The 12,654-nt window shown below is 45.3% G+C and overlaps 2 protein-coding genes across 3 annotated transcripts in view; one reads left to right on the top strand and one right to left on the bottom strand.

Moving 5' to 3' along the window:
* Positions 1-1,972: 1,972 nt before the first annotated feature.
* On the top strand, positions 1,973-7,940 carry SNRNP35 (small nuclear ribonucleoprotein U11/U12 subunit 35). The gene is made up of 2 exons (XM_082204188.1): positions 1,973-2,186; positions 3,560-7,940. The coding sequence occupies exon 2, from the start codon at positions 3,669-3,671 to the stop codon at positions 4,410-4,412; it is 744 nt and encodes a 247-aa protein (XP_082060314.1). The 5' UTR covers positions 1,973-2,186; positions 3,560-3,668; the 3' UTR covers positions 4,413-7,940.
* Positions 7,941-9,377: 1,437 nt separating this feature from the next.
* The window catches only part of RILPL1 (Rab interacting lysosomal protein like 1), a 33,541-nt gene continuing 30,264 nt past the window's right edge, over positions 9,378-12,654 (bottom strand). The window contains exon 7 of one of the 2 annotated variants that reach the window (XM_082204154.1): positions 9,378-11,856. In XM_082204154.1, the coding sequence (XP_082060280.1) occupies positions 11,712-11,856 (145 nt within the window). In that variant the 3' untranslated portion in view covers positions 9,378-11,711. The remainder of the gene's footprint in view (positions 11,857-12,654) is intronic. The other variant, XM_082204155.1, reaches the window with a different exon arrangement.

Raw genomic sequence — 12,654 nt, 5'->3', positions numbered from 1 at the left:
TTAAATGGGCTTAGATTTTCAAAAGTTTCAAGCCAGGCAGAAGACCAGCAGTTTACAACCTTGGTAATGTTTATCCTCCTAGACAAGGGCCCCTTTGACTGATAGCAGAAAACAATTCTCAAAGTCGTAAAAGCTGGAATTACAGACTGAGTGAGGACACTGACCCTATATGTTACAGAAGATAAAAAAGGCAGAAATAAATAATTAGGAATGAGTAAATAGTAAAATAATGCCAATGTGCCTCCCAGTAAAATGAGCCAGATCTTCTTTCCAAGGTTAAAGACCAAATGGAGAAGCATCTGGCTGGCAGAAAGAAAGCATTTTTTGGGAAGTCTTTTTAAAGCTGTTTCTTTCTTAAACTGAAGAGAGTTAAAGGGCAATAAATGTTGGGAAGAGCTAATGGGAAAAGCAGCTGGCTGGAGAAGGGGGGGGGAATGTAAACTGGAGAGGCTTCTTTTAAAGCGGTTTTTTACTGTGTTCCTTTTTACTGAGTTCCTTTTCTACTTTACAAAGGCCTTATTCCTTTTAAAAGGCTACCTATGTTATGTATTAAATATATTGTCTTAAATGTAATTATGCAAAGGATTTAAGAAATGCTAGATTTCATATAGTTGTAAGAGTTAAATTAAGTCAGCCACCAGCCTAGCCCTGCCAGACAGAAAGACGCCATCCGAGCAGTCCTGATATATTAGTTGTCAGACATTTGTTTAGAAACCTTCAAATGAAGGAGATCTTTCAATGTTGATGTGAAACTCAAGATCCTTGACATATGTTTAAGATAAAAATTTAAGATTAACCATTTGTTTTAGAAGGCAATAGGGCAAGGAGGGCAAGAGGTGAGCTGGTAATTAAGATGCCTTGTTGAGACACATGTAAGATATATTACTACTTATTTGTCATTTATAGATGTAACAATATATAGCTCTTTGTGTTCCATATAAGGACAGGAGGATATGGGTGTATCTTCTAGGATTGGTTCTAGCAATCAGCCAATAGGAAATTCAACCAGGCTGATTGGACAGAGGTAGCCACAGGAGGAGCAAAGGGGGCTGGATTAAGGGAATATAAGTGCTGGCCATAATGGCAGGAGGCCAGGCCAGAGCTTGGTAACCATATACCACTGTGCCTCTTATTTATTTGTCTGACAAATAAATTATTATTTTAATTTCTCTGTTGCTGCGTTGAATATTTCATTCCAGCTAAGCGTTAACCACAAGCAGGGTGCTACAATTTCTGGGTTAGCGGAGTCTGTAACCTGAAGCGTCTGTAACCCGAGGTACCACTGTACTTTCTTACTGACTGGATTCAAAATGTTTTTTGCTGATTTCTGCCTTGTTTTTTGAGCAGCCATGAAGGGAGATGGCAAGGCACCACCAATGGCAAGGCAGGCCAAATCAGTCACCTGAGACGCTTGATTCATATTATCCAATAAAAAGAACTATTTGACACCCTAGAGACCTTTGGGCTCAGTAAAACAAGGTTTTGTAATGTGTTGGGCTTAGAAAAACCTGCTTCTTTATTATTATTTAGCAAAATGTATATACTGCTATACACACACACACACACACACACATATGAAATGGTATAAAATTGCTGTGAACTGCCCTGAGTTCTTCGGATGAAGGGCAGTACACAAAATAAATAAATAAATAAATAAATAAATGAATAAATGAATAAATAAATATTTATTAAATTAAATTAAATTAAAATAGATTTTAAAATCGGCTGGGTTTTAAAACACACACACACGTATATAATAAAATTACATTTCTAAGTTGGGTTGCCTTAGCAGGCGCTGGAAATAGTACAATGAAGACGCCTGCCCAATAATAATAATAATAATAATAATACATAACTCTCAAGGCCTAAGAGGAGGGTGCTGAGATAATCGAGCATTATTTAAATTAGGTGTAACGCGCGACCTCTGCCGCCAGGGGGGCCCGCGGATACCGCGGCAGGCCCAACGTGTTTCCGGTTCCTGCCCCGCAGATTCGCGCCGGGCTCCTGGGGAAGTTCTTTTGGCGCGTCCGGGCCGCGGAACGGATTCTGCCTTTGAAAATTAACCGACCAACCAACAAGTATCAAGATCCATCGCTCTTCTTGCCAGGTCCACGGAATCTAGTGGTGGCGAATGAGCCGCTGCCAATGAGAAGCCGCCTTGCGAACTGCCTTCTTTCCTCCGGCAGGTGAGGAGGATTTCCCCCCTTGGGAAAAAGGAATAATTGGGCGGGGGGCGGCGTCGGCTGCTGGCTGTGCAGGCCCTTCTCGGGGGGGGGGGCGAGGGGGCCTTTTGAGCCGCCGGGGAAGAGGAGGAGGTCCTGGGCTGCCAGCAGATCAGAGAGAAGCAGCTTGCTTTGCTTCTGCAAGTTTTCCTTTTCTTTTTAAAAAAATAATTTTCATTAACAAACCAATCAAATCACATTAATTCCACATTATATCAATACATACTAAATTCCAAATATTTCCAAATATTTAACCGATTTTTTTTTAAAAAAATTAATTGTTGGGGGTACCCATGCTTCGAGCTCAGGAAGTTTTCCATTAGGAGACTCGCCTCCTGCTTCCCGGCCTCTGGGGCTTTGCAAGGCAGGCTGCGTTGTGACAGACACACGCACACAAAAGTTTCTGAAGAAGTGTGCATGCACACGAAAGCTCATACCAAGAACTAACTTAGTTGGTCTTTAAGGTGCTACTGGAAGGAATTTTTTTATATGCACACAAAAGGTTAGGCAGAAGTTCCACGTGGTGTTCAAGCAGAATATTCCTGCACTGGATGCGCAGCGTGCATTTAAAACGCACGACTCTCCCACCAAAGAATCCTGAGAACTAGTTTGCCAAGCGTGCTGAGAGTTGTAGCTCTGTGAAGGGGTAAACTACTGTTCCCAGTTACCTTTTTCGGGGGTGGGGGTGGGAGCCGTGTGCTTTTGCTGTGTAGTGCACATACAACCCAAGTCCATTGGTCTCTACATCTGGGCTCCGGCCCGCATCAGTTCTCCAGGATCTGAGGCAGAGGTCCGCCCCATCTCCTGCTGCTCAGTCTCCTATGGGAGTTTTCACAGGGGGTTGTTTGCTGCTGTGGCAGCACAAGGTCCTTTGATTCCTTTCTGCTGAGCAGTGCTGAATCTTCTGCAAGGAAGGGAGAGGGAGGTGGGACGGATGAGAGCCTAGTGTGGTGGAGTGGTCAGAGGGTCATACTAGGACCCAAGAGAGATGAGGGTTCAAAGCTGCCCAGAATGGCTGGGAAAATCCACTCAGATGGGTGGTGTATTATTATTATTATTATTATTATTATTATTATTATTATTACTCTCCTTGCTGGGTGACCTTGGACCAGTCACTGCCTCTCAGCCTTTTGGAGAAAAAGGCGAGATTTAAAAACTGCAATAAATAAATACATACATGAAATTAAGAATGGTAAGAGAAGGATGGTTGTGGAGGAGGGCAATAAGTCAGATCTCTCACCTCCCCAAATTATTATTATTTAAATGGAATGAGGAATGTGACAGTAATACAAATATAGTCCTGTAGCAAACCAACACTGACTTGTTTTACATTACAGGTAAGAGGTGTGCTAAATATCATAAATAGATTTTTTTTTAAAAGAAGACGCACAAACGGAAACAGGAACCCTGAAATCTGGAATGCACTAAAGGCTCCCCCTGCAGACAATGAACGAGTGGACGCCCATTGCAAAAGAGTATGATCCCCTCAAAGCTGGGAGCATTGATGGTACAGATGAAGAGCCCCACGACCGGGCTGTTTGGAGGGCCATGACGGCACGGTATGTCCCCAACCGAGGCGTTTCAGGGGACCCTCACCTCACGCTGTTTGTGGCCAGACTCAACTTGCAAACCACAGAAGAGAAGTTAAGGGAAGTCTTTTCTCGGTACGGAGACATCCGGAAGATCCGCTTGGTTCGCGACCTAGTCACTGGCTTCTCCAAGGGCTACGCGTTTGTTGAGTTCAAAGAGGAGCGTGCCCTTGTGAAAGCCTACCGAGATGCCAACAAGCTGGTTATTGACCAGCGTGAGGTATTTGTGGACTTTGAGCTGGAGAGGACTCTCAAAGGGTGGATCCCTCGGAGGCTCGGGGGCGGCTTTGGGGGCAAGAAGGAGTCGGGGCAGTTGCGGTTTGGTGGCAGGGACAGGCCCTTCCGGAAGCCCATAAATTTGCCTGCCATGAAAAGTGAGTTTTACGGGGAAGGACAGGCAGAAAAAAGAGAGAGAGGTTGGTCCAGGGACTGGAAAACGAGGAACAGAGACCAGAGGCGCTCCGAACGGGAGTGGTCGCGAGGATGGGCAGAGAGAGATGGAGCGCGTCACTCCAGAGAGGAACGGAGCAGAGGCAGAGAGAGGAGAGATCGAAGTCGGGACCGCAGCTCAAAGAAGCAAAGAGATGAAGACAGGCACTGATGGGCCGCTCCCTTCCAGTGCTACGCAGCCACAGAACACCAGTGGATTGTGGGAAATTGTGGGCCCATCTTCAAAAGCAAACTGAGACAAAGCCTGGATAACTGGCTCGTAAGCTTCAAAATAGTGGGGTGTTTTCATCATCACGCTCCACTGCACACTTAATGGGTTATCCTGTATGGTGTTGCAGGTTTTGATGAAATTGTTTAGTTGTCTTGCTCACTCTTCTACACCACCCTGCCCTAGCTTTTTGGTGCATATGACCAGTGATGCACAACATTCGTGGAATTCTAACAAACAGAGCAGAGAAAGGAAAGCTCAATTTGACTAAGGGGAATGTAATAATTCACAGGGCAGGGGGAAGAGAGGGTCTGCAGTGTAAAGGCAGGGAGGGTGGGTGAGGAGAGGGATTTTAGAGAAGCAAGAAAAGGGGCCAGATAGAAGGTGGCTAAACAAAAGGAGATAAAGAGCAGGCCAGAGGTGCTTAACTCGTGTCCTTTGGGATGCTGCTGTACTGCAGTTCCCATTATCTCCAGACAGCTTGGCCAACGGTTAGGGCTAATGGAAGTTGTAGTGCAGCAACACCTGGTGAACCGCCGGTTCCCCACTCCTGAGATAGGCAGTGGGTTGAGGAGCATGTGGTTCAGTGGGATGAGAAAAGGAGACACTAAGGAGAAACAAGGGTAGGCTGGGAGGGCTCTCCTGTAGGCCTTTGAGGTGGGAGTGAAATAGAGCAGCAAGATAGGGAACCTGGGACACTCCAGATGTTGCTGGACTACAGCTCCCATCATTCCTGACCACTGGCCGTGCTAGCTGGGCTGATGGGAGTTGGAGTCCAATGGTGTCAGGAGAGGCACCAGGTTCCAGCAGACTGGGCCTAGGAGGTAGGACTGGATTTCTTGTATCAGTTTGGGTTAAGGAGCCAAACCTTTGGCTGAGGTCCGTGGCTTATAGAAGATGCAAAAACAGACAACCTCTTGTTAATCCAGAAATAGTTTATTTAGAATATTAAAAAGATCTAGTGTTAACATAGCCCTATACCCACCCATTCCCTCCAAACATGCTGTTTATTGCCTTTTTTTTTACCTTACAGTACCCTGAATCTTTATTAAAGATACACATTCACTCCTTTTGCATATCACACAGTTGTGTGCTAAGCCTTATCAGACAATTGCATTAAGGGAATGCTCAAGTCTGTGACACTTAGCGAGATGTTAGCGCCTTGCTAGGAACTGAAAGCACATTGGCAACCCCTGTAATATGGGATTGATATGGCATGGAGACTTGTGACTTGTTTTGATGGTGGTTCTTCTGGGGTTTTTAATTTGCCCTGCACACCTTTGAAATGCGCCCTTGGGAGCATGGTTGGGTTTGAATCCAGCCTTTGGGTTAAAACTATTTCCCCAAGCCCTCCTGTAGTGTAATAAATTATGCAAAACAAGAATCTTTGCAGTGTTTATTCAGGTTGTTGCATCTGTGTGCATGTGATAAAGAGCAAAAATAAAAACAAACCCCCTTTTAAAATTATAGGACTATGGGGAAACTCAATTTCAGCAACACTTAAGCATGTAAAATATTAACAAGGATTTCCATTATTGCATTCATACTGTAGTCCAAAGTGGCTGGTGTCCATTAGGACAGGTAGGCTGTAAAGCAGGAGGCCAACAGGAGGTGGAGCCAGAGCCAATGAAAGGGTGGAACTAACCATAGTTTTGTCTCCATTCTCCCTGCTAAGTCAGCGCCATCTCCCTGGACTGGTTTTAAGAAGGCAGGCAGCTGGCAGCTGCTGAGGGCAGACTGAGATTGGTGGGGCAAAGCCCCATTTGCCCTAACAGACAAGCCTCCACTGTACACACAGTTCTAATGATGACCTCACGGACAGAAGGCAGCTGCTGATGTTGCTGCACAGGTCAAGTTCTTGGGATACACTGGACTGCCTGTTCACAGAGCCATGGGAAATGGACAAGCTGCATATTTGGGGCAGCTCTCTCCACTTCTTCACAAGCAGTCGGAGAACAAGAAATAGCAAACAGAGTTTTTAAAAAGAGCTACATGCCAAAAGCTTTTAAATACAATCCAAAACCTAATCTGTATTAGGAGCAACAAAAAATGCTTTCCAGTTTTCCAAAATACTTCTAATTTAAGAAGAACTGGGGAGGGAAGAAAAATCAAAGAATTGTACGAGTTCGTAGGGACCACAAAGGTCATCTAGTCCAACCCCCTGCAGTGCAGGAATCTTTTGCCCAACGTGGGTTTTGAACCCACAACCCTGAGATTAAGAGTCTCATGCTCTACTGACTGGCATGATGTTAAAGTCCTGAAATCCACAGCTTGTGGCAGCTGGGAGGAATTGTACACTCGACTTGAAAACTGCAGGCTTGTAGGGCAGCCCTGTAAATAAATAAATTCAAAAAATTTACCATTTTAATATGTTCTGTTGACCACTCCTCTGTATCAAGCTTGGAAACACAGGCTAGCATCTTCGCAAGCTCTTAGGAAATACACAGGCTAGTGGGGTGGGTGGGTCAAATAATCCATCCCCACTTTCGTTTCTGGCTTCCCATGAAAGCAGCTTTTATTCTATTATGGCTACCATGGAAACCCAATGGGCTCATGGTGGAGGAACCGTGGTCCGTCCTTGTCCTCCTCCAGCCCACTAACTTGCTCACAATGTCTTGTGTCCTATGGCTACAAAGCAAGTTGGTAAATAATACAGGGTTGCTCTCAGGCTTTAGCATTGTGTAGTATTTTATCTCTTCCTCTGCCCTGCTTTGTTTAGCATCGAGCTCATGGAAGAACTCTGGGGAACTCAAAAGCAGGCTCATAACACAACATTTTCGCTGGTTCTGATAAAACAGGCCTGGGGATCCTGTGGTTCTCCCGAGACTGTCGGTCTACAACTTTAATTATCCCTGGTCACTGGCCATGCTAGAAGGGACTAAGAGTCTCACTATATCTGAAGAGCCATCTGTTCCCCATCCATGCAATAAAGGGATTCTGCCTATTGGAGTAGTATTTTTAGTAGATCAGCACAACTACCCACAATGTTTAGCTGTAACAATGTTAAGTGACGGCAACCAGACGCGATGAAGCAATGGTTGTCAGTGGTCAGTTTTTGCCAGACGTCTCCATCTTTTGCAGCTGCACAAGAAACAAATTTAGGAGGCAAAGACCCTGCCCCGATCATTGCTTCTGAATTTTGGAAGAACTTTAGCTGCATGGCCTGACATGAAGTCACTGAACATTTAGCTGCAAAACTGCTGTCAAGCAGCCCAGTTCTTAGCTTGCCTGCAGCCTGGACCGAAGCCTATTTACTCAAGCAACTTTCCAAAGAGCTTAAATGGGATTTGCATCCTGTGCATGTAGGATTTTAGTTTAACTGAGAAGCAAGACCCTTTGAGAATCCAAGGGGAACTGCCTTTGCTTACAGGTATTTGGGATCAGTTGGGTTTGCTTACATTAGAGAAATCTCAGTCATCCCCTAAACCCATTTTTAAAATTCAGTATTAAAAGCTGCCATATGCCAAGTCATACCACTGCTCCATCTATCCCCAAACAGGCTACTGGGAATGGCATAAGCTCTGTGAGCTGAAGACTCTCCCAGCCTTGAGTTCTTTTATAGTAGAGAACCCAGTTCTTTTAAGGGGCACTTTAGTACAGTGGTACCTTGGTTTGCATACGTCTTCGTTTGCATACGTTTTGGATTGCAAACATGTCAAACCCGGAAGTGCACGTCCTGGTTTGCAACCTTTCTTGGGATTACAACCCATTTTGGATTACAAGCAAATTATTTTTGGAGGGCCCAATGGCGAAAGCGTGCCTTGGGTTACAACCTGTTTTGGTTTACAAACGGACCTCCGGAAAGGATTATGGTTGTAAACCAAAGTACCACTGTAATTCCAAAATATACATTAGAACAAAGCAATACATTTATTATACCAACCAAAATGTGGACAAAATAACTGTGCTCACAAGCTTCTGAGTTCCCGAGAACTCTGCATCAGGCTAGATGCAACTGGAGGATTCACAAGCTTCGCATGCTATTTTGTGACATAGCTAAGAATGGACCCACTGAAAATGAAGCACACAACTAATTTAAATGGGCCTACTCTTGAGTTTAATTCAGTTGAATACCACCCATTTTGGTTGGTTTAATGAAGGTATTGCCTTAATTCAGCCTTCACTGATCTGGTGCAGATGTTGTTCAACTGCAACTCCCATCTGAAGGAATCTGTAGCTCAACAGAATCTGCAGGGCATCAGGTCAGCGCAGGCTGCCCTGTGTGCTGAAATTACTGGAACGAGTGTCCCTCCTTGTTTATTCCCAACAGGAAAAGATTTGTTTTGGCCACATAAATGGCTTCTTTAAGGATCAGGTGGGTCCAGGCAGCCGCCAGGCAAGACCAGGCCCTGTTCCAAGAAGAGGGTCTTTCACATGAGACAGGAACTCTTCCAGTTGGAAAAACACTAAGTAAAAACCCTTACAGCTGAATCGCAGGGCTGTTAGTGACAGTGGCAGCTCTAGAGATACTGGGAGTGTCCACACCACATAAAAACAGTGGCTAAGGAATCTTACCAATACTACCAGCCTCCCTTTATATATAGCTAGAGTACTGTGATCATCAGAGGCCACCAGAAAGAAATCTTGGTTTGCTTTTTCCGCAACCAAATTAAGACAGGAATTATCAGAGTTAAAGTGATTTTTAGCTCAAAGGTCATCCGGCTAAGTTCTGTTGAGGGAAGGCCCATTTACATTCATGGACCCAAGTTAGTCACGTTCATTATTTTCAGTGGTCTACTCTGCATATGATCAACACCAGATACAACCCTATGCTAGTTTGTTTCCATGTTCTGGAATGGCAAGCTTTTTTAAGAAAGTATTTTATACACTGGCCCTGCTGTTTAGAGAAGATTCACTATGCTATTAGTATTCTACATATGCTGTTAGCCCAATGCTGAGAACCATAAGTGTAATTGTTATCTATATAGCATTGATGTTTAACTCAGAAAAATGCTTGAAAATTTTTGATAACCTTTGCAACAGTCCGCAGTGGATTTGTGGTCCAGAATTTTTTATCCCTGTATTGTAGATGTGAGGCTGAGGGACTAGCAGCTTGGTTAAGGCCACTAAGTAGGTTCATTGTGAAGGGGAGATCTGAACAGGGAACCATCCAGGGCAAAGTCTTAGCTAATATATTGTGTGGAGGAGAAGGGTCTTCGCACAAACCCTTGCTTTATCTCCAATGAATACGTGAGGGGGAAGCAGAAAGCTGGCAGTTAGCTACTACACCAAAATGGGACAATTGACCAACACTGAACAATGACCAATCAAGTTCCCACTGAGTTTGGGGTGGGGGGAGCCCTACACACACATGACATCATTCCATTTCATGGCAAACACAGGTGATGAGCGACAGCATGAATGGAGCCAAAATGAGATTGCTGAGAAACAAGAGGGCGGTAACAACACACTCTGGGAAACCCAGAGGTTTGCAAAAGTACAAGAAAACATCCTCCCTCTCTTTTTTTGAAAAGCTCCTGCTTGCCTATTAAATAAAGCCCAGTGAGGATGGAGGAGGCTTACCAGCCTCGGAATGTTGAATGCCGGTTGGAAAAGTAATATGGAAAATGGTAGGATGAGGAGGGACCTTCTTGGAGGAAATGGCTGGCTGGAACCTTGATCAAGAACACTCCTGCTGGGAGTGGGGGATACACGGCAACATTTTGTCGCCAGTTTCATTTGTTCTCACTATAATGCCAAATGGGTGGTTGCCAGGGTTGGGGGCACGGCCATTGGCCACATCAGCATCCATGGGACCCCATAGGTATGAGCTGACTCCTTCATCGCACACTTATTTTAAGCATAGGGTAGGCAGGAGATTGCATGGGGACTCCTTACATCAACTTTGAAAATATATTTCCTGACCTTGCCAAATGGCACAAAAAGCCTTGGAGGTAGGCAAGTATGTGTGTTACCCACATAGGTGAAAAAACTCAGACACAAGCACAGTGCGGCAGTTTGACGGCCTGTCGTCACATCGATAGATCATGAACCATGTAGCAAAGCACCTCAGGGACAGCCCTACTGTGAGCAGGGTCCCCAGCGCTGATCACTCAAGGGGCACATTTAAAGCCATATCATACCCCTTTAAACAGTCATGGCAATAACTACTCTAGGGTGCTGCAAGTTGTTACAAGAGAGTTGTTATGAGATGTCTATTCCTGACACAGAGCTACAATTCCCAGAATGGTTTAGCAATAAATCCTCCTTCACATGAAGTCTGAAAATTATAGCTCTGTGAAGGGGTCAGGGGTCTCCTAGCAGCTCTCAGCACCCATAGCCAATTAGTTCCCAGAATTCTTGAGGGGGACACTACTTTAAACATTTAGTGTGCAGCGGGCTCCATATAGGCAAAATTTGTTTCAAAACTGACTTTTGTTCCCAAAGCTATTGAAGAGACAACACCTGTGTTTTCTGTAGAAGAAACTGCCCTCGCAATGACAGAGGGGGAAGAGGTTAGGATACAAGGAGGAATTTTTAAAAGGGTTAGCATAAATTTCAGATGTTTAGTTTCCATTAATACACCAGAAAATTCATAGCAAAAATGCAAGGCACCATCACCTTGTACACCATGCTTTAGGCACTATAAATAACAAACCAAAAATAATAATACATAGTCCTGATCCATTTGGAAGGCGATCCAATTCCAGTATGTTGCATTAGTCATTTTCCACCATGGATTCATTCCTGCAAAAGGAAGGCCCTGCTTCAGCTGCAAACAGGACTTGCATTTGAGCATGACAGCTATGACTCGACGCCACTTCTCTGGAACAATCGTTAGAGGAAGATGACAGCTGAATGATCATGACGAAGTTCCCATCCCCAATAAACTAGGCAAGGGGCGTCTTCAGACGTTAGCAGGACCTTGAATGCAACTCTTCAGCAACAACATAGATCTCTTTTTTTGGTTTAAAGTGAACTTTTGTTAAGTGAAGTGAATGCAAGCTTTCAAAAACAACCCACAGGCTTGTTAAATTAGCACACAGCAACGACCCTGCAGGGTGGCTAGAGCGGAGTATGCAAAGCCATTGCTTCTACAGAGGCCCTAGGAGCTTGCTTTCGGAGTGTAGTCACCAAGTAAACATCAAGGGATTCTGTGTGGAAAAAGAAACCCCTCATTCCAACTGGGTAAGGGGCTTGGAATGGGGAGGAGAGCCGTATCCAGGTGCCACAATCCACTAGACAAGTTCCCTCATCTTTTCTTGTGCTGTTACCATTGCAACCGCAATCCCTGGGCTCCCGTCACAGGTGCTGGAGGGCTTCCAGGCCTTGTTCGGTGTATGCATCGTCTTTGTTCGAGTTGGCCCACTCGCCAAAGGAACTCTGAAAGGGGGCATTTCTCTGCATCGCTGGCATCCGTTTCTTATCACGGGAAAAGAAACTAAACCTTCCAAGAGAAGTGGGGTGTGGAGGAGAGGAGAGAGAAAAAAAAGGGGGGGGAACACCACACAGGTTAAGGCGTTGAAACTTGGGAGGAAGGATTTGAAAACATATTTCAGTGCTAAGTGATGCAACAAACATGGCCAAGCAATGCAAGAAACCAGGCCAAATTCTAACAGGGGAGAGAAATCTCTTGTTTTCGGGGAGACAGGTTTAGAAACAGCCTCTCAATTGGGACAAGAACCACATAAGTACCATTAGTGGAAAAGTGTAAGCCTTCTGTAGGTATTTCTCCATGCCATCATAATATGCTGGATTCCAAGTCACAGGGGGCAGTTTATGGGCACAGAGCAGGTGACCCCCCAGGCCCCGGGTCCAGGGTATTTTGCCACCTGAGGCAAAAGCCAATATGGCACCCATCTCCCATGTATAAAAGCTGACCAGATTGGCAGCTGAATCTTCCTTTGACAATGGCAGTGGACCAGTCTTCCACTGCACCCGAGGGCAGGATAGCTGGGTGGGGGGCCCCACAGGGCAGGCCGTATGACACATCCAGCGCTGTCCACTCCTCACCCCACACATTCTGTATCTGAGGCGGCCGCCTCACTCTGCCGCATGGGCCAGGCCTCTTCCTCAAATGCTCTCCCCGCAAACACAAGGACAGCTGAGAGGGGGCAGTGGGGGCAGGACCCACAGGCACCCTCCCACCCCCTGCAGGCCATGGGATTATGGGCACATAGAGCAGGCTATCTGGAGGGGGCTTGCGATTTTGTACCAATTACCTCAAGTGACATTGCTTTCTGTT

The sequence above is a fragment of the Podarcis vaucheri genome (assembly GCF_965113315.1).
Source record: "Podarcis vaucheri genome assembly, chromosome: 16".
NCBI classification, from domain to species: Eukaryota; Metazoa; Chordata; class Lepidosauria; order Squamata; family Lacertidae; genus Podarcis; species Podarcis vaucheri.
Note: the sequence above shows the minus strand (reverse complement) of the source record. Positions and strands in the feature narration are given on the sequence as shown.